General features: G+C 40.0%; 1 protein-coding gene across 1 annotated transcript in view; it reads left to right on the top strand.

The window, feature by feature from the left end:
• Window positions 1–23,980, top strand: part of ing3 (inhibitor of growth family, member 3) — a 48,633-nt gene that overhangs the window by 9,405 nt on the left and 15,248 nt on the right. Inside the window, exons 4-8 of the mRNA XM_072267566.1 lie at window positions 235–300; window positions 4,066–4,162; window positions 15,382–15,453; window positions 15,946–16,062; window positions 19,419–19,582. Coding sequence (XP_072123667.1) covers window positions 235–300; window positions 4,066–4,162; window positions 15,382–15,453; window positions 15,946–16,062; window positions 19,419–19,582 — 516 coding nt within the window. The remainder of the gene's footprint in view (window positions 1–234; window positions 301–4,065; window positions 4,163–15,381; window positions 15,454–15,945; window positions 16,063–19,418; window positions 19,583–23,980) is intronic.

Raw genomic sequence — 23,980 nt, 5'->3', positions numbered from 1 at the left:
ATATCAAATGTATAGTCTTACAGGTATCTGCTTTCAGTCATGTTTCTTAATTTGTAATCTGGAGTTCTTGAAAAATTTTGTATTGTATTCAGTAATAGATAATTAAATAACTAAATAACTTAAAACAGTTCATAGCAGTTTTAGACTAACCTTTCAAAAGAAAATGTTACCTTACCATTTTTTACTTTACCAGTATTTAATAATTGTATTTTTAATGTCTTTATCCTTTTATAGGACTATTATAAAGCCTTGGAAGATGCTGATGAAAAAGTCCAGTTAGCAAATCAAATTTATGATTTGGTGAGTAAATGTCAACTTGTACCTTTTAAAGTTCAAACCAATCTCCGGCATCTACATATGTCTAACAATAATATCTGGAAAAATGTTGCAATTAAGAGAAAATTTTAAAGATCACCTATCTGAAAATATTGATACTTATTAATTACAATCATTCTGCCTGGCAAAATGCTGCAATTTTTTTTAAGAAAGTGACATTTGAAGTGAAAAGTAGAAAATTATATAACAAGCATTTTAACCTCAATTGATCGTATCCCTCATAGAAGATGACTACAAAAATTAAAATCAGTTGGAAATCAAGGTATAACCACAATGTACAAGAAGTTTGCAAAAGGGAGAATTATGGCGTTCAGGTCAAAATTCTTGTTGTTTGTATCAGTAACACTTTCTTTTCCCCAAGAATGAAATCCCCACTTCACTGTGAATTCATCTTGAATATTTCCTCCAAGGTGTTTTAACAATGGAATCCCTCTTTCATTGGCTATGATAGGGCATGATTACAACAAGTTTTCACATTACTTTGTCTAGTGCCAATTCTTCGTACTGCTTAATTTGTAAACTTTTAGCAACACACACAAAATGCTGGAGGAACTCAGCAGGTCAGACAGCATTGATGGAAAAGAGTATAGTTGATGTTTCGGGCCGAAGAACTTTGGCAGGACTTTTAAGTCTGTATTTATAGTGGGTATTAACATAATTCGCTCAGAGTTATCACATTTTATTAGCATCTGAGATGAAACTCCACCCTACATTACACACCATTAAATTCAGTCACAAGGCCAAAATAGTAGGGGGAGATAGTATTGTTGTCTTGGCTAAATAGTACCTATATTTCTACTGCAATATGCAAATTTATAATGTAAATTGGATATAATGTGATGAATGAAAACACTATAACATAAGTTGAATTGGTTGTAACATAATTTCATTCAGGAACTAGAGACCAATTTAAAAGTTACTTTGGAAATTGACGAGCAAAAAAAAATCTGTCATGGAAAAAAAACAATGCCGGGGGTGGGGTGCGGTTAGCTGTTTATGTGTAACCTCTCCACAGTAGTCAAATGTCATTGCCCTTTGTTCATTCAGAACTCAGGCTGCTAGTTTCACCAGGAGAGGCCATTGGAAATTGACAAGCAATCACTTCTATTGACACCTGTGCAAAGATACTTCTATTAATCAATGTGACACACAGCCTTTAATATTTTTAGCAGTAAACGAATATTTTTATAGGTATTGAAAACACTTTAGAGTTTTGATAATCCTATGGGAAAAATAACTATTATTGTGTGTCTGAAACTCTTTAGGCCCTAACTCCCTTTTATCCTATTGACAGAATTATTTTTATGATATTTTATTTAAGGCAAAATTTCTTGTGAATTTAACTGTCACATTGTAGCAGAACTACCTCCATTCACTTTTTCACAGATAAATTTTGTAATCTGGTAAGTGTTTTTGCCAAAATACATTGCAAGAATGCACCAAGATTCAGGAATTCTACTTAAAAGAAAATATCAGCCATGTATTAAAAATTAGATGAGTTGTGTATTTTTATGCTATATTTAATACACAACAAATTGAAACAGTTCCTGTATGATTATGTTATATGTCCATACCCTATACAATCTTATTTTCACTATCGACGTCCAATCCCTTTGCACCTCCACTCCCCACCAGGAAGACCTCAAATCTCTCCGTTTCTTTCTGGATACCAGACCCACCCAGTTCTCCTCTACCATCACTCTCTCCGTCTAGCAGAACTTGTCCTCTTAATAATTTCTCCTTTGGCTCCTCCCACTTCCTTCAAACAAAAGGTGTAGTCATGAGCACTTGCATGGGTCCTAGCTCTACCTGCCTTTTTGTTGGTTACATGGAACTGTTCCAAACCTACACTCGTGTCCATCCCCCACTTTTTCTACGCTACATTGATGACTGCATTGGTGCTGCTTCCTGCGCCCATGCACAGCTCATCGACTGTATCAACTTTGCCTCCAACTTCTACACGGCCCTTAAATTTGCCTGTTCCATTTTTGACACCTCCCTCCCCTTTCTCAATCTCTCTGTCTCTATCTCTGGAGACAGCTTATCTACTGATGTCTATTATAAAGCCATGGACTCTCACAGGTACCTGGACTATACCTCTTCCCACCCTGTCACTTGTAAAAACCCCATCCCCTTCTCTCAATTTCTCCGTCTCCGCAGCATCTGCTTTCAGGATGAGGCTTCTCTTTCTAGAACAAAGGAGGTACCCTCCTTTTTCAAAGAAAGGGGCTTCCCTTCCTCCACGATCAATGTTGTCCACAACCATATCTCTTTCATTTCCTGCACGTCTGGTCTTACCCTATTCTCCCGCTACCATACCAAGGATAGGGTTCTTGTCCTCATTGACCACCCCACCAGTCTCCATGTCCAGCACATAATTCTCCAGGACTTCTGCCATCTCCAACAGGATCCTACCACCAACCACATCTTTCCATTTCCTCCTCCCCTCACTTTCTGCTTCCCGCAAGGATCGCTCCCTACATGACTACCTCGTTCATTTATCCCTCCCCACTGATCTCCCTCCTGGCACTTATCCTTGCAAGCAAACCAAGTGCTACACCTGCCCCATGCAGCTCCTCCCTTACTACCATTAAGGACCCCAATAGTCCTTCCAGCTGAGGCAACACTTCACCTGTGAGTCAGTTGGGGTTATATACTGTGTCCAGTGCTCCTGATGTGGCCTCCTGTATATCGGTGATACCTGACATAGATTGGGAGACTGCTTTGCCGACCACCTATGCTCCGTCTGCCAAAGGAAGTGAGATCTTCCAGTGGCCACCCATTTTAATTCCACTTCCCATTCCCATTCCGATATGTCAATCCATGGCCTCCTCTACTGTTGTGATGAGGCCACACTCAAGTTGGAGGAACAACATCTTGTATTCTGTCAGGGTAGCTTCCACCCTGATTGCATGTACATCAATTTCTTGAACATTCGGTAATGACCCCCCCTCCCCACCCCTCTTCACCATTCTCCATCCTCTTTTCCTTCACTCACCTTGTCTCCCCTTACTCTAGTGCTCCACCACCCTTTTCTTTCTTCCATGGCCTTCTGTCTTCCCCTATTAGATTCCCCCTTCTCCAGCCCTGCATCTTTTTCACCAATCAACTTCCCTGCTCTTAGTTCATCCCTCCCTCTCCTAGTTTCACCTATCACCTTGTGTTTTTCTCTCTCTCCCCTTTTAAATCTACCCTTCATCTTTTCTTTCTCCAGTCCTGCCAAAGGGTCTCAGTTCAAAGTCAATTGTACATTTTTCCTTAGATGCTGCCTGGCCTGCTGAGTTCCTCCGGCATTTTGTGTGCTTTGCTTGGATTTCCAACATCTCTAGATTTTTTCTTGTTTGCCATCACTAACATTGGTGGAAATATCCCCCTCCCCAATACACACCTTTCCCTGGATGACAAATGCAAATTACAATTCCAGTGACTACTAAACCTATCAAAAGACAACCTGCAGAGTCCTAAATAGAACCAGATATAGGTTGCTCCATGAAGGGATTTAAATACAAATGCAACATGTTAATGCTGTGAAAGATTACTGAATTACCCACATTGTCAGCATGCTTAATCTGTTAAACAGTGTGTTTTCAACAGACATGTGAAAATGATAAATCCTTCGTTGCATTTTACCAATTTACCTATAAAAGTGGTCATGGTAAAAACAGCAGCTGAGATTTGTACAGGTAAACAATTGATCAATTTATTATGTTTTGTATTTTGATTACCTAGGTGGATAGACATCTGCGTAAATTAGACCAAGAACTTGCGAAATTTAAAATGGAGCTTGAAGCTGATAATGCTGGAATTACAGAAATATTAGAAAGAAGTGAGTACATTAAACAATATGATCTCAAACACTAAGGTAAGAGATTAATGATAGTTTTGATGGCATCCACAAGAATGTGACCAATCCCAAATTTTATTTTAATCCAAAATTGCTCTTGTTAGTGTTTGTGCTTTCCAGGTCTACATCTAGCATCTAACACCTTCAACTTTATCAACTAATACTATCAACTTCTTTGATCATACAATTCAAACTACCAGAAGTTCAAAGTACATATATGATCAAAGTATTTATGTATACATTATACAACCTTGAGATTCGTCTCCTAACCGGTAGCCATGAAACAAAGAAACCTTCCAAAAAAGTGTAAAAAACTACTGTCAAACACCCAATGTGCAGAGAAATAAAAACAAATCATGCAAACAATAAACACATGCAAATGGTGTCCTGAACTGAAATCCATAAAATCAGTCCTCTCCATATACCCTTAGATCAGCGCAGAACGGATCAGCAAAATGAAATGGCCTGTCCCTCGACTTGGGCCCCGACACCCTAACCTTTTCAATCTGGCCTGGCACTTAAATCATCCAAATATTAGGTTCAGTTGCTTTGATATGCTCTGGGGCCTGGACCCCACTGTCTCGATTTTGCCCATATCCTACTTTTCCGATTCAGCCTGCTGCTTAAATTGATCGAACCTCTGATCTTCTTGCTTTTGGCAACATGCTTGGTGCTTTAATTCACCTCGGTTCTGCCAAATCGAATTGCCTGGAAAAGTTGTTTGTGATGATCGTTTACCAGAAAAAGAGTGATTAGCAAAGTATTTAGTAGTTTTCTTTGTTCTATTGGCCACCAGCCAGAAGTCGCTGACATTCACCAGTACCATTTTAAATTGGAAATTTTAACTTTGATCATTTCGCTACCTTTTCTGATAGAAGTACATCCCTTTATGAGGGGAATGGATATGGTAGATAGTCAAAGCCTTTTTCAAATACTAGAGGACATGGGTTTAAGTTGGGGGGGGGGTGTTAAAATTTTTTTTACACAGAGAGTGGGAGGTGCCAGAAACACTGCCATGGGTGGGGTAGTTGAAGCAGATACAATAGTGACATTTAGAACATGAACACGAAAGAAGGTATTCAGACCAGGTGTAGGCAGATGTGATTAGTTTAGATTGGCATCATTGTCAGTGTAGACATGTTTGGTGAAGAGCCTAACCCTGCACTATACTGTTCTGCATACATTTTTCTTTCCTCTCTTAAGGTTTCTGATTGTATCATCAACATTCAAGTCTTTATTAAATCCAGATTTTAGGCATTTTATTATCACCAACAGGAAATAATCCAGTTAGAGCCATCCTTAATTTCAAACCTAACCCATGTAGTATGAATGGAGCATGATTTTGTTAAAGCTCACCTTCCTGCCAGCAGTATTTTAGTTTAGCATTTAATTTTTCTGGGCTGCGTATTCCAGGAAACTAATTTGCATACAAATGACATTGCTTGATGATGTCACTGGTGCCAACTTCAAATATCAGATATTTTGGTACTCTAAATGCAAAATAAATGCAAAGAGCTATACAGTACTGCCTATAGTCTGGTCCAAAGAAGTATAATGTAAAGAATTTAATATTTTAGTGTTTTTTAAATATATGAAAAGAGTAAAATAAATCAATTTTGATTGGCAAAGTTATTAAACTTTTATGATGCTAAAATAAGTCAAGCTTTGTATTGACCAAAATAAATTTGCATAGTGGATGAGTTTGCTGCTGAATTAAGATATTTAGAAATGTCAAGTGCTCCCATTTACTTCATAGTTATTCCCATGGTGGCTTACTTAGCTTGTCTCAGTTAATAGTACTATCATGTTGAAGTCAGGTGATTATAAATTGTTATTAACGCATATGTCAGATAAAGGATTATGACTGATAGTGCCAGTTCTGTATCACTTTCATTAAAATATGCCTGTCTGAATGTTTTACCTTACTCTTGGTAAACTGTAATGGTAATTGTACATACTACTTCTACTTCTGTTAAATAATAAATTGGATAAAGATCTAGGAGAAGGGAAATATAGAGGAAGAGAAGTCCTCATTTGATCTACATTCACTTCTGATCCTTCTGTGCTTCAGTTTTAAAATTCTCATGCTATTATTCCCTCCCATGGTTTCACTATTCATAGTTCCTTCATTCCCCCTAAGACAGCTTGCAGTTCAAGAACGTGGGTCATGTGTGCCAGGGGTCTTCAACCTTTTGCGCACCATGGACCAGTTTAATATTGACAATATTCTTGAGAACCTCGTGTGCGTTCAAGTTCAACGGGGGGCGTGACAGGGAATGATTAAAGGTGCAGCTGACTCGTATCGGTTCATATTGCCAAATCATATGGTTTCCTCGCAGCCCGGTGGTTGGGGACCCCTGATTACTGGGAACAGAAAAGCGTTTCATACTATTAGGAACTGCTGAAAGATGTACTTGGTGGGAGACTGTGGATACAGTGATCAAAGTGGGGGAGATGATTTTAAAAATACAATATGGAGAGCAAACATGCTAAACTGCAAAGTATAATAAATTTAAATTCTTGTATGAACATAGCATTTCTAAATAATTGTTCTTGGGGAGTTTAACATAAGCAAAGTAACTGCAAAAATATTGAAACATAAATATGTGGAATTTGTATTTTCGTATTTAGAATATAAGAAATAAAACAGGAATTGGCTTTTCAGTCACTTGTGCCCACTCTGCCATTTAATAAGAACGTAGTTGATTTTTTCCTCAGCATTATTTTCCTACTGTAACCTTGGATCCTCTGATTCTTTTGATTTGTATACAGTACTGTGTAAAAGTCTTAGGTATATTCTCTCTCTCTCTCTCTCTCTCTCTCTCTCTATCTATCTATATATATATATATATATATATATATATATATATTTATTTATTTATTTTATGTAAATATATTATACAGTGGCAAGCAAAGGTTTGGGCACCCCTGGTCAAAATTTCTGTTACTGTGAATAGTTAAGTGAGTAGAAGATGAACTGATCTCCAGAAGTCATAAAGTTAAAGATGAAACATTCTTTTCACTATTTTAAGCAAGATTAGTGTATTATTTTTCTTTTGTACAATTTTAGAGTGAAAAAAAGGAAAGGAACACCAGGCAAAAGTTCGGGCACCCCAAGAGATTTGAGCTCTCAGATGACTTTTACCAAGGTCTCAGACCTTAATTAGCTTGTTAGGGCTATGGCATCACAATCATTGTTAGGAAAGGCCAGGTAATGCAAATTTCAAAACTTTTTGACGTCAGTGGTGGGTAAATTGATGGAAAGTATTCTTAGGGATGGTATATATAATTATCTGGATAGACAGGGTCTAATTAGGAACAGTCAACATGGATTTGTGCGTGGAAGGTCATGTTTAACAAATCTTATTGAATTTTTTGAAGAGGTTACTAGGAAAGTTAACGAGGGTAAAGTGGTGGATGTTGTCTGTATGGACTTCAGTAAGGCCTTTGACAAGGTCCCACACGGAAGGTTGGTTAGGAAGGTTCAATCATTAGGTATTAATATTGAAGTGGTAAAATGGATTCAGCAGTGGCTGTATGGGAGATGCCAAAGAGTGGTGGTGGATAACTGTGTGTCAGATTGGAGGTCGGTGACTAGTGGTGTGCCTCAGGGATCTGTACTGGGTCCAATGTTATTTGTCATATACGTTAATGATCTGGATGATGGGGTGTTAAATTGGATGAGTAAGTATGCAGATGATACTAAGATAGGTGGAGTTGTGGATAATGAAGTAGGTTTTCAAAGTTTGCAGAGAGATCTAGGCCGGTTAGAAGAGTGGGCTGAAAGATGGCAGATGGAGTTTAATGCTGATAAATGTGAGGTGTTACATTTTGGTAGGACTAATCAAAATAGGACATACATGGTAAATGGTAGGGCATCGAAGAATGCAGTAGAACAGCGGGATCTAGGAATAATGATGCATAGTTCCCTGAAGGTGGAATCTCATGTGGATAGGGTGGTGAAGAAAGCTTTTGGTATGCTGGCCTTTATAAATCAGAACATTGAGTATAGGAGTTGGGATGTAATGTTGAAATTGTACAAGGCATTGGTGAGGCCAAATTTGGAGTATTGTGTATAGTTTTGGTCACCGAATTATAGGAAAGATGTCAACAAAACATAGAAAACATAGAAAAATAGGTGCAGGAGTAGGCCATTCGGCCCTTCGAGCCTGCACCGCCATTCAGTATGATCATGGCTGATCATCCAACTCAAAACCCTGTACCAGCCTTCCCTCCATACCCCCTGAGCCACAAGGGCCATATCTAACTCCCTCTTAAATATAGCCAATGAACTGACCTCAACTGTTTCCTGTGGCAGAGAGTTCCACAGATTCACCATTCTCCGTGTGAAGAAGTTTTTCCTAATCTCGGTCCTAAAAGGCTTCCCCTTTATCCTCAAACTGTGACCCCTCGTTCTGGATTTCCCCAACATCGGGAACAACCTTCCTGCATCTAGCCTGTCCAATCCCTTTAGGGTTTTATACATTTCAATAAGATCCCCGCTCAATCTTCTAAATTCCAACAAGTATAAGCCTAGTTGATCCAGTCTTTCATCATATGAAAGTCCTGCCATCTCAGGAATCAATCTGGTGAACCTTCTTTGTACTCCCTCTATGGCAAGGATGTCTTTCCTCAGATTAGGGGACCAAAACTGCACACAATACTCCAGGTGTGGTCTCACCAAGGCCTTGTGCAACTGCAGTAGTACCTCCCTGCTCCTGTACTCGAATCCTCTTGCTATGAATGCCAGCATACCATTCGCCTTTTTCACCGCCTGCTGTACCTGCATGCCCACTTTCAATGACTGGTGTATAATGACACCCAGGTCTCGTTACACCTCCCCTTTTCCTAATTGGCCACCATTCAGATAATGATCTGTTTTCCTGTTCTTGTCACCAAAGTGGGTAACCTCACATTTATCCACATTAAATTGCATCTGCCATGAATTTGCCCACTCACCTAACCTATCCAAGTCACCCTGCATCCTCTTAGCATCCTCCTCACAGCTAACACTGCCGCCCAGCTTCGTTTCATCCGCAAACTTGGAGATGCTGCATTTAGTTCCCTCATCTAAGTCATTAATATATATTGTAAACAACTGGGGTCCCAGCACTGAGCCTTGCAGTACCCCACTAGTCACTGCCTGCCATTCTGAAAAGGTCCCGTTTATTCCCACTCTTTGCTTCCTGTCTGCCAACCAATTCTCTATCCACATCAATACCTTACCCCCAATACCGTGTGCTTTAAGCTTGCACACTAATCTCCTGTGTGGGACCTTGTCAAAAGCCTTTTGAAAATCCAAATATACCACATCCACTGGTTCTCCCCTATCCACCCTACTAGTTACATCCTCAAAAAATTCTGTGAGATTCGTCAGACATGATTTGCCTTTCTCAAATCCATGCTGACTTTGTCCGATGATTTCACCATTTTCCAAATGTGCTGTTATCACATCTTTGATAACTGACTGTTAGCATTTTCCCCACCACCGATGTTAGGCTAACCGGTGTATAATTCCCTGGAGAGTACAGAGAAGATTTACCAGAATGTTACCTGGGTTTCATCACCTAAGTTACAGAGAAAGGTTGAAAAAGTTGGGTCTTTATTCTTTGGAACGTAGAAGGTTGAGGGGGGACTTAACAGAGGTATTTAAAATTATGAGGGGGATAGATAGAGTTGACATGGATAGGCTTTTTCCATTGAGAGTGGGGGAGGTTCAAACGAGAGGACATGAGTTGAGAGTTAAAGGGCAAAAGTTTAGGGGTAACATGAGGGGGAACTTCTTTACTCAGAGGGTGGTAGCTGTGTGGAATGAGCTTCCAGCGCAGCTGGAAGTGGTTGAGGCAGGTTCGATGTTGTTGTTTAAAGTTAAATTGGACAACTATATGGACAGGAAAGGAATGGAGAGTTATGGGCTGGATGCAGGTCACTGGGACTAGGATAGGGTAAGAGTTTGGCACTGACTAGAAGGGCCGAGATGGCCTGTTTCCGTGCTGTAGTTGTTATATGGTTTATAAATACCCTGACTCCTCAAACCTTGTCCCAACAATCAGCAGCCATGGGCTCCTCTAAGCAGCTGCCTAGCACTCTGAAAATTAAAATAAATGATGCCTACAATGCACGAGAAGGCTGTAAGAAGATAGCAAAGCATTTTCAGGTAGCTGTTTCCTCAGTTTGTAATGTAATTAAGAAATGGCAGTTAACAGCAACGGTGGAGGTCAAATTGAAGTCTGGAAGACCAAGAAAACTTTCTGAGAGAACTGCTTGTAGGATTGCTAGAAAGGCAAATCAGAATCCCCATTTGACTGCAAAAGACTTACAGGAAGTTTTAAGAGGCTCTGGAATGGTGGTGCACTGTTCTACTGTGCAGCGACACCTGCACAAATATGACCTTCATGGAAGAGTCATCAGAAGAAAACCTTTTTCCAGTTCCTTCTGCTGGTGAGGACAGGAACAGGGAGATAGGGGATCTGAATGTGTGGCTGAGGAGCTGGTGCGGGAGACAGGGAGTTAGATTCTTGGACCACTGAGATCTGTTTTGGGGTAAGGATGAATTGTACAGAAGGGATGGGTTGCATCTTAACAGGTAGGGAACCAGCATTCTGTCAGGCAGGTTTGCCACTGCTACAGAGGTGTGTTTAAACTAAGTAGTGGGGAGGAGGGGACAAACTGGAAATATAAGGATGGAGTTAAATGGAAAGAGAGAATAAGAAAAGTTAAGAAAGACAACAGAATTAACGGCAGAAAGCTCAGGAAGGGATCAGAGATCATGGCCAAGTCAATAGGAATCAATGTGAAAGGTGAGGGGAGTAAAAGTATTACTTTAAATGGATTAAAAGTATTATATATATTCCATGCATTCATAAGAAATAAAGTGGATGAGCTTGAGGCTCAATTGGAAATCGGCAAGTATGATGTTGTGGGACTAACGGAGAGACATGGTTGCAAGAGGACCAGGGCTGGGAAGTGAATATTCAGGGTATACATCCTATCGAAAGGACAGACAGGTTGGCAGAGGGGGTGGGGTAGCTCTGTTGGTGAGGAATGAAATTCAGTCACTTGCGAGGGGGCACATCGAATCAGGAGATGTAGAGTCAGTACTGAAAAACTGTAAGGGCAAAAAGACCCTAATGGGAGTTATCTACAGGCCCTCAAACAGTAGCCTGGATATAGGGTACAAGTTAAATCAAGAGTTAAAATTGGCATGTCGCAAAGGTAATACTACGGTTGTTATAGGGGATTTCAACATGCGGGTAGACTGGGAAAATCAGGTTGGTACTGGACCCCAAGAAAGGGAGTTTGTGGAGAGCCTCAGAGATGGATTCTTAGAGCAGCTTGTATTAGAGCCTACCAGGGAGAAGGCAATTCTGGATTTAGTGTTGTGTAATGAGCCAGATTTGATAAGGGAACTCGAGGTAAAGGAGCCATTAGGAGATAGTGACCATAATATGGTAAATTTTAATCTACAATTTGAGAGGGAGAAGGGAAAATCGGAAGTGTCAGTATTACAGTTGAACAAAGGGGACTATGGACCCATGAAGGAGGAACTGGCCAAAGTTGACTGGAAAGATACCCTAGCAGGGATGACAGTGGAACAACAATGGCAGATATTTCTGGGAATAATACAGAAGGTGCAGGATCAGTTCATTCCAAAGAGGAAGAAAGATTCTTAGGGGAGTAAGGGGCGACCGTGGATGACAAGGGAAGTCAAGGACAGTACAAAAATAAAAGAGAGGAAGTATAACATAGCAAGGATGAGCGGGATACCAGAGGATTGGAAGACTTTTAAGGAGCAACAGAAGATAACTAAAAAAGGCAATACGGGGGGGAAAAGATGAGATATGAAGGTAAGCTAGCCAAGAATATAAAGGAGGATAGTAAAAGCTTCTTTAGGTATGTGAAGAGGAAAAAATTAGTTAAGACCAAAGTTGGGCCCTTGAAGACAGAAATGGGTGAAATTATTATGGGGAACAAGGAAATGGCAGACGAGCTGAACAGGTACTTTGGATCTGTCTTCATTGGGGAAGACACAAATAATCTCCCAGATGTAATAGTGGCCAGAGGACCTCGGGTAACAAAGGAACTGAAGGAAATTTGCACTAGGCAGAAAATGGTGTTGGGTAAACTGATGGGAGTGAAGGGTGATAAATCCCCAGGGCCTGATGATCTGCATCCCAGGGTACTTAGGAGGTGGCTGTAGAAATGGTGGATGCATTGGTAATCATTTTCCAATGCTCTATAGATTCAGGATCAGTTCCTGTGGATTGGAGAGTAGCTAATGTTATCCCACTTTTTAAGAAAGGAGGGAGAGAGAAAACAGGCAATTATAGACCAGTTAGTCTGATATCAGTGGTGGGGAAGATGCTGGAGTCAATTATAAAAGATGAAATAGCGGCATATTTGGATAGCAGCAGCAGGATAGGTCCAAGTCAGCATGGATTTACGAAGGAGAAATCATAGGAGGTTAGTGGGCAAAATTAGAGCACATGGTATTGGTGGTAGGGTACTGACATGGATAGAAAATTGGTTGGCAGACAGGAAACAAGGAGTTGGGATTAACAGGTCCTTTTCAGAATGGCAGGCAGTGACTAGTGGGGTACCGCAAGGCTTGGTGCTGGGACCGCAGCTATTTATAATATACATTAATGATTTAGATGAAGGGATTAAAAGTAACATTAGCAAATTTGCAGATGACACAAAGCTGGGTAACAGTGTGAAATGTGAGGAGGATGTTATGAGAATACAGGGTGACTTGGACAGGTTGGGTGAGTGGGCAGATGCAGTTTAATGTGGACAAATGTGAGGTTATCCACTTTGGTGGCAAGAACAGGAAGGCAGATTACTATCTGAATGGAGTAAAGTTATGAAAAGGGGAAGTACAACGAGATCTGGGTGTTCTTGTTCATCAGTCACTGAAAGTAAGCATGCAGGTACAGCAGGCAGTGAAGAAAGTTAATGGCACGTTGGCCTTCATAACTAGGGGAGTTGAGTATAGGAGCAAAGAGGTCCTTCTGCCGTTGTACAAGGCCCTGGTGAGACCCCACCTGAAGTATTGTGTGCAGTTTTTGTCTCCAAGTTTGAGGAAGGACATTCTTGCTATGGAGGGAGTGCAGTGTAGGTTCACTGGGTTAATTCCAAGGATGGCGGGAATGTCATATGTTGAAAGATTGGTGCAACTGCGCTTATATACACTGGAATTTAGAAAGATGAGAGGGGATCTGATTGAAACATATAAGATTATTAAGGGATTGGACACACTAGAGGCACGAAACATGTTCCCGATGTTGGGGGACTCCAGAACCAGAGGCCACAATTTGAGAATAAGGGGTAGACCCATTTAGAACGGAGTTGAGGAAAAACTTTTTCATACAGAGGGTTGTGGATCTGTGGAATGCTCTGCCTAAGAAGGCAGTGGAGGCCAATTCTCTGGATTCTTTCAAGAAAGAGTTAGATAGAGCTCTTAAAGGTAGCGGAGTCAAAGGATATGGGGAGAAGGCTGGAACAGGGTACTGATTGTGGATGATCTGCCATGATCACAGTGAATGGCGGTGCTGGCTCGAAGAGCCGAATGGCCTACTCCTGCACCTATTGTCTATTGTCTATTTCCTGTGTCCTCACCACAAAATTCAGCGTCAGAAATTTGCAAAGGAACATCTAAACAAGCCTGATGTATTTTGGAAACAAGTCCTGTGGACTGATGAAGTTAAAACAGAACTTTTTGGCCGCAATGAGCAAAGGTATGTTTGGAGAAAAGGGTGCAGAATTTCATGAAAAGAACACCTATCCAACTGTTAAGCACGGGGATGGATCGATCACGCTTTGAGCTTGTGTTGCAACCAGTGGCACGGGGAACATTTCACTGGTAAAGGGAAGAATTAATTCAATTAAATACCAGCAAATTCTGGAAGCAAACATCACACCATCTATAAAAAAGCCAAACATGAAAAGAGGGTGGCCTCTACAACAGAATAATGATCCTAAGCACACCTCAAAATCCATAATAGACTACCTCAAGAGGCGCAAGCTGAAGGTTTTACCATGGCCATCAAAGTCCCTTGACCTAAACATCATCGAAAATCTGTGGATAGACCTCAAAAGAGCAGTACATGCAAGACTGCCCAAGAATCTCACAGAACTAGAAGCCTTTTGCAAGTAAGAATGGGTAAAAATTCCCCAAACAAGAATTGAAAGACTGTTAGCTGGCTACAGAAAGCGTTTACAAGCTGTGATACTTGCCAAAGGGTTTGTTACTAAGGACTGACCATGCAGGGTGCCCAAACTTTTGCTTCAGGCCCTTTTCCTTTTTTGTTATTTTGAAACTGTAAAAGATGGAAATTAAAAAATAATCTTGCTGAAAATATTAAAGAAATACGTCATCTTTAACTTTATGCCTTTTGGAAATCAGGTAATCCTTTACTCGCTTAGCTATTCACAGTAACAGAAATTTTGACCAGGGGTGCCCAAACTTTTGCATGCCTCTGTATATATATCTATATTCTCTTTTTTTATTTTTTTTTATATTTATATATATACACACACACACGAGAGAGAGAAAAAAAACACCTAAGACTGTTGCACAGTCTGTAGCTGACAATGTAGACTGAAGAACTACAAACGTATTTTGTAAATCTGGCCGCAGCAAAGGATGTTGGGAATGGCAAGGATGCTGCACCCTGGGAGGGGTGTGGGACAGGTGGCAGAGGAGTGCTGGAGGTGGAGAGTGTCTTCCTACTCCTTCCCATCTCCCTCCCCTCTTGCTTCCTCTTTTGCCAACCATGATTCCCCTCTCCTTGCTCCTTTTTCATTCTCAGTCCATATGAGAATCAGGTTTATCATTACTCACATTGTCATGAAATTTGTTTGTTTTTTTTGCAGCAGCAGTACAGCGCAATACATAAAATTACTACAGTATTGTGCAAAAGTCTTAGGCACCCTAGCTATATATATGTACTTAAGACTTTTGCATCGTACTTATTTAGTGCAGTCATTGGAAGAGCCCATTTTGTAGATCCTAATTTTATTGCAGAGGTTCTCAAATTAACTTGGTAAAGCTAAAGTTTACTAAAATAAATGGTTTATGTAGCTAGGATCATACAACCTGAAACGATATTAGATTGCAGATTTATCTGGAGCTATAAGGGAAGAATTCTCTATAGTTAAGGAATTATTTAACTGGTTAATATTTTCTGTTTCCCTTTCAGGATCATTGGAATTGGACAATCCACCTCAGCCAGTTAATAACCACCATGCTCATTCACACACTCCACTCGAAAGTAAGTGCGGAGTAGTGGCTTTTAAAACTACTTTTTGGGCTGATTTTACTTCATGCAGAAAAATTGCAAATTTAACGCAGCATAGTAGCATCATGCACCCTAAGGCAGGTAGCCTTACCTAATCTGGGATTATTTGTTATAGAAATTGGAACAACATAATATTCAATGGATCAGTATTCCATTCCGCAATAGTAAATACCTGATTTTGTAGAGAGTTCCAAAGTGTCATCGTAGGAAAATAATGGTCAAAATTTAGTGTAGTTAGTGTTAATTTCTTGCAATTAATCTTTTAGAACTCCTGTAATACCCAAGATATCATCCACACTGCTAGTACAATGCTAGGTCTGTACCAGGCTGTGCTGAAGAATTTTGTATTTGATGATACAAAATTTGTTGATGTGAATTCAGAGTTAGTTACTAAGTTAAAAAAATGTAAGTAAATAGCTTCCATTAAACGAATCTGCATTTGATTTATTTTGTGACATTTTGCAGAACGGAAATATAACCCATCTACACATCATTCTGTGGATCACATTCCTGAGAAGAAATTCAAATCAGAAGCTCTTTTATCAACACTTACATCGGATGCTTCAAAAGAAAATACACCAGGTAATTTGAATTGTTTATTAGCTAAGCTAATACCTTCCTTTTAGGCATAAACATTTTACAACCTTTACAGTTATTGACAGTGTATGATTCTATGTAGTTAATGAAAAGATCCTGGGTTGGATGACCTGACTCACATATTGTAATTACTATTTATCTTAGTCTGTGGGTGACCAGTTCAGCAGACTTGCTTTCTACTTGTTTGTGAGGCAGGTCATTCATCTTGCCTTACAAGACCATTAGACCATTGGACCATTGGTCACAAGGCCATTGGAGCAGAATTAGGATTCAGCCTATCGAGTCTGCTCTGCCATTCGATCATGTTTGATTTTGTTATTCCCTCTCAACCCCACTCTCCTGCCTTCTCCCAGTTTTGACACCCATACTAATCAAGAACCTATCAAACTCTGCTTAAATATACCCAATGACTTGGCTTCCATGGCCATCTTTTGCAATGAATTCTATAGATTCACCACTCTCTAGCTAAAGAAATCGCTCATCATCTCATTTTTAAAGGGAATCCTTTTATTCTGAGACTATCCCTTGGTCCTAGACTCTCCCACTACTGGAAACATCCTCCCCACATCCACCTTATCCTGGCCTTGTATTTAGTACGTTTAAATGAGATCATCCTTCTAAACTCCTATGAACATAGGCCGAGAGCCATCAAATGCTCTGCATGTTAATGCTTTCAGTCTCTGTATCACTCTTGTAAACTTGATCTGGACTTTTTGCAATGCCAGCATATCCTTAGATATGGGGCCCAAATTGATCACAATACTCCAAATATAGTCTGACCAATGCCTTATAAAGCCTCACCATTATATCCTTGTTTTTATATTCTAGTCCTCTCAAAATTAATGCTAACATTGTTTTTGCCTTCCTTACTGCTGACTCAATCTGAAAAACAACCTTTAGAGGATCCTGCACTCGGACTCCTAAGTCTCTTTTTTCACCTCTCATTTTTGAATTCTCTCCCCATTTAGAAAAGTGTATGACCATACACTTCCCTGCACTGTGTTCCATCTGCCATTTTATTGCCCATTCTCCCAACCTATCCACTCCCTGCTTCCTCAACATTACTTGCCCTTCCACCTTTCTTGGTGTCATTTGCAATCTTGGCCACAAAACCATCAATTCTAAAATCCATATCATTAACATATAGCTTGAAAAGTAGTGGACCCAAAACTAATCCCTGCAGAACACCTCCCTTGACTAGAGCAGCCAATCAGAACAGGCCCCTTATATTCCCACCCTTTGCCTTTTGACAGCTAGCCAATCTTTTATCCACATTAGTACCTTTCCTACAACACCATGGACTCCTATCTTGTTTAGCAGCCTCGTGTGGCTCCTACTAAGGACCTTCTGAAAATCCAAGACAAAATCCGCTGACTCTCCTTTGTCTTTCAACAGATTTGTCAGTGAAGATCTCCCCTTAAGGAAATCATGCCAGCTTCCACTATTTTATCATGTGCTTCCAAGTACCCCGAAACTTCATATGTAGTAATAGACTAATACTTTGCCAGCCACTGAAGTCAGGCTAACTGTCCTATAAATTTCTTATTTTTTTGCCTGCCTCCTTTCTTAGTAGTGTGACATATACAATTTTCCAGTTCTCCAGAAACATCCCTGGCTCTAGTGTTTCATGAAAGATCAGTACTAATCCACAATCTCTTTGGCAGCCTTCTTCAGAACCCAGGGGTAATTGTAATGGGTTGGAGTTATGCAGGATAATAATTTACTCTTTTAGTGATTGAATTAGTTTTAAGAAGTTCCAGGTGAAGAAGTAGTTACTATTCAAATATTTGAAAATATAGCAAAGATTAATTTAGCTGAGAAGTTGCCCAATTTTAAATCAGGCAAGTATCATGATAATCCAACAATATAAGATTTGTTCCACACTACCACCCAGTGGCGGGAGTCTAGAACAACATACAAACTAATCTTAAAGCGCATCTAAACTTAAACTTCCACTCTCAATACCGGACAGGCCATTTTCTCACAAAACATTACTTGGCTGTAGGCACTAACTTTTTTTTTTATAAAATGTGAATAATTGCTACAAAATCATCTATAATTCTGGCAAATATTGTGGGTAAAGATCTTTTAATGAGAATTGAGAGACATACATTTCATTTCAAAAAGATTTTATCTTGTGTTTACTAAATTATTGAGAAATATGTGTACTGGATTGGTACCTTAATTGATGTCAAGGTAAATTGTTCTTCAATGTTTAGACTGAAATTTCCAAATTTATGAATCAAGCAAAATCTACTTGTATATTTCTGTACATTCAAAGTACAGAGTTGCTGAGCAGTTTAAAGTTGTCTAATTTACTTTAAGGAGAAAACTGTTAAATTCACAGTATTTGGTGTTAAATAGAGATATTAATTTCTTTCTGCCATGTAAATTAATGTACAATTACATCAAGTCTGCAAACCCAGGAAATTGATTGCCTGGTCCAACTGAAAAATGATGTTTATTCACCATATGGATTTCCTCCTTAACCCCTCTTCATCTAACCCAGTCACCACACCCTTTTATGTGCTTATTTCAACTTCTTTTCAACCCTTTCATCTTCCTTTCATTGCATTTATAGGATTCGTTCCAACTATTCTTTGTTCAAACATACAGATTTACATACATACAGCGAGATTTCCGTAACTCCCTACTTGTAGTGTTGCTTATAATTAAGATATCATTACATAATCTTTATTTATATCTTCTGAAGCATGTCTTTAGCAGATTTGATAATATTTTGAGGAATGTTTTTTCTTTCCATTCACATTTTGATCATTTATTTATTTACATTTTCTTAATTATTTGGTATTATTCTTTGTATTCTATAGCTTTCAAACTATAACTTTAAGGAAATTCTAATCTTTTTATTTTGAGTAATACATTAAAAAACAATAAAATGGATTCGTTTCTGTTGTTTACTTCAAAGAATATGAAAACTAATAAATATTATTTGTCCATAAAATACTTGCCAAAAAAAGTAATTGCTGGACAGTAAGTTAAAAGGACCATAAAGTAACAGTTTGTCACTCTACCCTAGGTCTGAAGAAATTTCTGAAACAGAATAGAATGTGCTGCTTCCTTTAAAAAGCAAAAGCGGAAATGAATTTCTAAGCATTAGATTTATTTCTAATATTAATGAAGTTTGAACCAAAATTGATTTGCTCTCTATTTCATGTTCTACTATGGAATAGAAAAATGTCCTGGTCATTCTGTTCACATAAGGACTTTTGACAAAGTAAAACAGTGTTTTGCAAATCTGTGATACAAGATATATTACAGTTTTATCGAACCTTGGCATTGATATAATTTACCTTTCCTTTTTTTTTTGTTCTTTACAGGGTGCCGTAATAACAATTTAACATCAACATCTAACAGTGCCTACAATGTTAATTCATCACAACCCCTCAGCTCATACAATCTGACCTCATTATCTCCAGGAGCAGGACCAGGAGCTGTAGCTATTACTATGGCAGCAGCCCAGGCTGTTCAAGCCACAGCACAGGTAACAAATGATTTTTCATTGATAGACTGAAATTACCTGGTAATATAAAGCAATTGTTTCTGCCACACATATCTCTCTAATTATCCGATATGACCTCTTGTTTGTCCAGATAGGCCCATTGTGTCTGCCCATTCCTGCCCCACTGAATTCATATTCTCATACTTCGACTCCATTCTGTCCCCATTGATTCAGTCCCTTTGCACCTACATCCACAACAGTTCTCCAGCTCTTGGAATCTTCTCACTAACTTGCCCTGGCCACCTAATATTTCACCATGCGTGTCCAGTCCCAGAACACTTCTATCATCCATCAAGAAGACCTTAGAGCTCTCTGTTTCTTTCCCAATAAAAGTTTCAACCAGTTCCCCTCCACCACCATCCTCCTCCATCTGGCAGAACTGATCCTCACCCTCAGCAGTTTTTTCTTCGGCTCCTCACACTTTCTCCAGATTCGAGGGATAACCATGTGCCCCAGCTATGCCTGCCTTTTTGTTAGTTACACCAAATAGTCCATATTCCAAGCCTTCCCTGGTAGTGCTCCCCAACTCTTTCTCCAGTTCATTGACAACTGCATTCATGCATCCATGCTGAGCTCGTTGATTTCATCAATTGATCATGTGGTTCCATTGTTTTAAAAAGGGTTCTAAGAGTAAACCTGGCAATTATCAGCCTGTGAGTTTGACGTCAGTGGTGGGTAAATTGATGGAAAGTATTCTTAGAGATGGTATGTGTAATTACTTGGATAGACAGGGTCTGATTAGGAACAGTCAACATGGATTTATGCGTGGAAGGTCATGTTTGACAAATCTTATTGAATTTTTTGATGGGGTTACTAAGGAAGTTGACGAGGGTAAAGCAGTGGATGTTGTCTATATGGACTTCAGTAAGGCCTTTGACAAGGTTCCACAGGGAAGGTTAGTTAGGAAGGTTCAATCGTTAAGCATTAATATTGAAGTAGTAAAATGGATTCAGCAGTGGCTAGATCGGAGACGCCAGAGAGTAGTGGTGGATAACTGTGTGTCAGATCGGAGGACCGTGTGTAGTGGTGTGCCTCAGGGATCTGTACTGGGTCCAATGTTGTTTGTAATATATTTTAATGAGCTGGATGATGGGGTGTTCAATTGGATGAGTAAGTATGCAGATGATACTAAGATAGGTGGTGTTGTGGATGATGAGGTAGGTTTTCAAAACTTGCAGAGAGATTTAGGAAAGTTAGAAGAGTGGGCTGAAAGATGGCAGATAGAGTTTAATGCAGAAAAATGTAAGGTGCTACATTTTGGTAGAACTAATCAAAATAGGACATACATGGTAAATGGTAGGGCATTAAAGGAATGCAGTAGAACAGAGGGATCTAGGAATAATGGTACATAGTTCCCTGAAGATGGAATCTCATGTGGATAGGGTGGCGAAGAAAACTTTTGGTTTGCTGGCCTTTATTAATCGGAGCATTGAGTATAGGAGTTGGGATGTAATGTTGAATTTGTATGAGGCACTGGTAAGGCCAAATCTGGAGTATTGTGTACAGTTCTGGTCACCGAATTATAGGAAAGATGTCAATAAAATTGAGAGAGTACAGAGGAGGTTTACTAAAATGTTACCTGGGTTTCATCTCCTAAGTTACAGAGAAAGGTTGAACAAGTTAGGTCTTTATTGTTTGGAGCGTAGAAGGTTGAGGGCGGACTTGATAGAGGTGTTTAAAATTGAGGGGAATTGATAGAGTTGATGTGGTTAGACTTTTTCCACTGAGAATGGGGAAGATTCAAACAAGAGGACATGGTTTGAGAGAAGACAAAAGTTTAGGGGTAACATGAGGAGGAACTTCTTTACTCAGAGAGTGGTAGCTGTGTGGAATGAGCTTCCAGCAGAAGCAGGTTGAGGCAGGTTCTATGTTGTCGTTTAAAGTTAAATTGGATAGATATATGGACAGGAAAGGAATGGAGGGTTATGGGCTGAGTGCTGGACAGTGGGACTAGGATAAGGTAAGAGTTCGGCATGGACTAGAAGGGCCAAGATGGCCCGTTCCATGCTGTAATTGTTATATGGTTATATATCAACTTTGCCCCCAACTTAAACCTTGCCCTTAAATTCACTAGGTCCATTTCTGATATTTCCCTCCCCTTTCTCAATCTTGCTGTCTCCATCTCTGGAGACAAACTGTTGATCGACATCTTTTATAAACCTAACAATTCCCATGGTTACCTTGGCTATGTTTCTTCCCACCCAGTCACCTGTAAAAAATGCTATTCCCTTTTTTTAGTTTCTTTGTCTCCACCGCATCTGTTCCCAGGATGTGGCTTTCCTTTCCAGGACCTCAGATATGTCCTGCTTCTTCAATGAAGATGGTTTCCCTTCCTCCAAAATTGATGTTGCCCTTATCCACATCTCCTCCACTTCCTGAACATCTGCTCTCTCCCCACCTTCCCACCACCTTAACAGTGATAGAGTTCCTCTTGTCCTTACCTACCATCCCATGAGCCTCTGCATCCGACACATCATTCTCTGCATCTTCCGCTATCTCCAAAGGAATCTTACCACCAAACATATCTTTACCTCTCCTTTCCACCCCCCCCCCCGCCATCACCTCCACTTTCCGCAAAGATCAATCTCTCTGTGATTTCCTTGTGCATTTGTCCCTCTCCCTAAATTCCAATCCGGCACTTATCACTGCAAGCAACAAAGTGCTACACCTGCCTTTTTACCTCCCGCCTCTCCTCCATTCAAGGCACCAAACCGTCCTCCCATGTGAAGCAACACTTCACCTGTGAATTTGCTGGGGCTGTCTATTATGTCCGGTGCTTCTGATGTGGCCTCCTTTACATTGGTGTGACCCATCATAAATTGGGGGGATGCTTTATTGAGCAACATTGCTGCTCCTTCTAGAAGCAGAACTTACCGATGACCAAACATTTTAATTATAACTCCTGTTCTCATTCCGACATGTTGTTCCATGGCCTCCTCTTGGGCCACGAAGAGACCACCCTCTGGGTGGAGGAGCAGCACGTTATATTTCTACTGGCTCCAACCTGATGGCATGAATATTGATTTCTCCTTCTAGGAAAAAAAAATCCCTCCCTCTCCCTTCTTCTATTCCCTGCTCTGGCCTCTTACCTCTTATCACTTGCCTTTCACCTCCCCCTGTGATCCCTCCTTCCCTTTCTCCTATGGGTCCACTCTTGTCTCCCGTCAGATTCCTTCCTCTCCAACCATATACCTTTCCTACTTACCTCGCTTCACCTATCACCTTCTCGCTGTCCTCCTTCCCCTCCCCTACTTTTTTATTCTGGCGTCTTCCCCCTTCCTTTCCAGTCCTGAAGAAGGATCGTGGCCGGAAACATCGACTGCTTAATCATTTCCATAGGTGCTGCCTGACCTGCTGAGTTCCTCCAGCATTTTGTGTGTGTGTGGCTGTGGATTTCCAGCATCTGCAAAATTTCTTGTTTACTCTTACATCAGAGATGTGTTTCTTTGTATTTGACAATACTGTAGGAATTATCAAAGTTTCCATTAGATTTATCCCATAGCTAGTTGTTAGATGCTTCTATGACTTTGCTTGCAAGGCATTAACACCATTAACACCTTGGCTAGATGAACATCTCTTGACTCTTCCCAATACAAAACATGCATATCAGTTTGCGTGATTGATCCCTCTCCTATCAACTAATTGTTCACAAGTAGTAGCTTCTACCACTAGCTACGACTTGTTCCAACTAATTACTCATAAATTCACCTCTCAAACTCTTGGCCTTCCCCATCAAGGATTACCAGGAGAGCAGGTACATGACAGCACCACCATCTGCAAATATCCCTTTGAAGTGTACACTCACAGAAGTAAAAAAAAAAACTTGGTTAGACACAATTAGATTACTGTGTGTGATTCTTACCAAGCTACGGAACTGTGAGTAAGCCTGAGGGAGTGCAGAAAAAAATCACAAGGATTTTTTTTGGACAGGAAGGCTTGGCTTATAAGGAGAGACTGGATATGCTGCAACTGGTTTTTCCTCAAACAAAGGAGGCTGAGGAGTTCTTTGATAGAGTTTTATAAAATTATATGGGGCACAGACAAAGTGGGTGATTACAGTATTTTTCCTAGGATAAAGGAGTCTAAAACTGGAGGACAGGGGTTTAAGGTGAGAGGGAAAAGATTTAAAAGAGACCTCAGGAGTAACTTCATCACACAGAAGCTGGAGGGGACAGAATCTGCTGTCGTAGAAAGTGTTAGGGCGGATACAGTTGTGACATGAAAGGTATTTGGACAGGCATATTGATAGGAAAGGATTAGAAAAATATGGCCCAAATACAGACAAATGGGACTAGCTCAGGTAGGCACCTTAGCAGGGACAAGTTGAAACAAATTGGCCTGTTTCTGTGTTGTATAATACTCTGACTCACTGCTGCAACT

The sequence above is a fragment of the Mobula birostris genome, chromosome 9 (genome assembly GCF_030028105.1).
Source record: "Mobula birostris isolate sMobBir1 chromosome 9, sMobBir1.hap1, whole genome shotgun sequence".
NCBI lineage: Eukaryota > Metazoa > Chordata > Chondrichthyes > Myliobatiformes > Myliobatidae > Mobula > Mobula birostris.
This window is presented reverse-complemented; position numbering and strand designations above follow the sequence as displayed.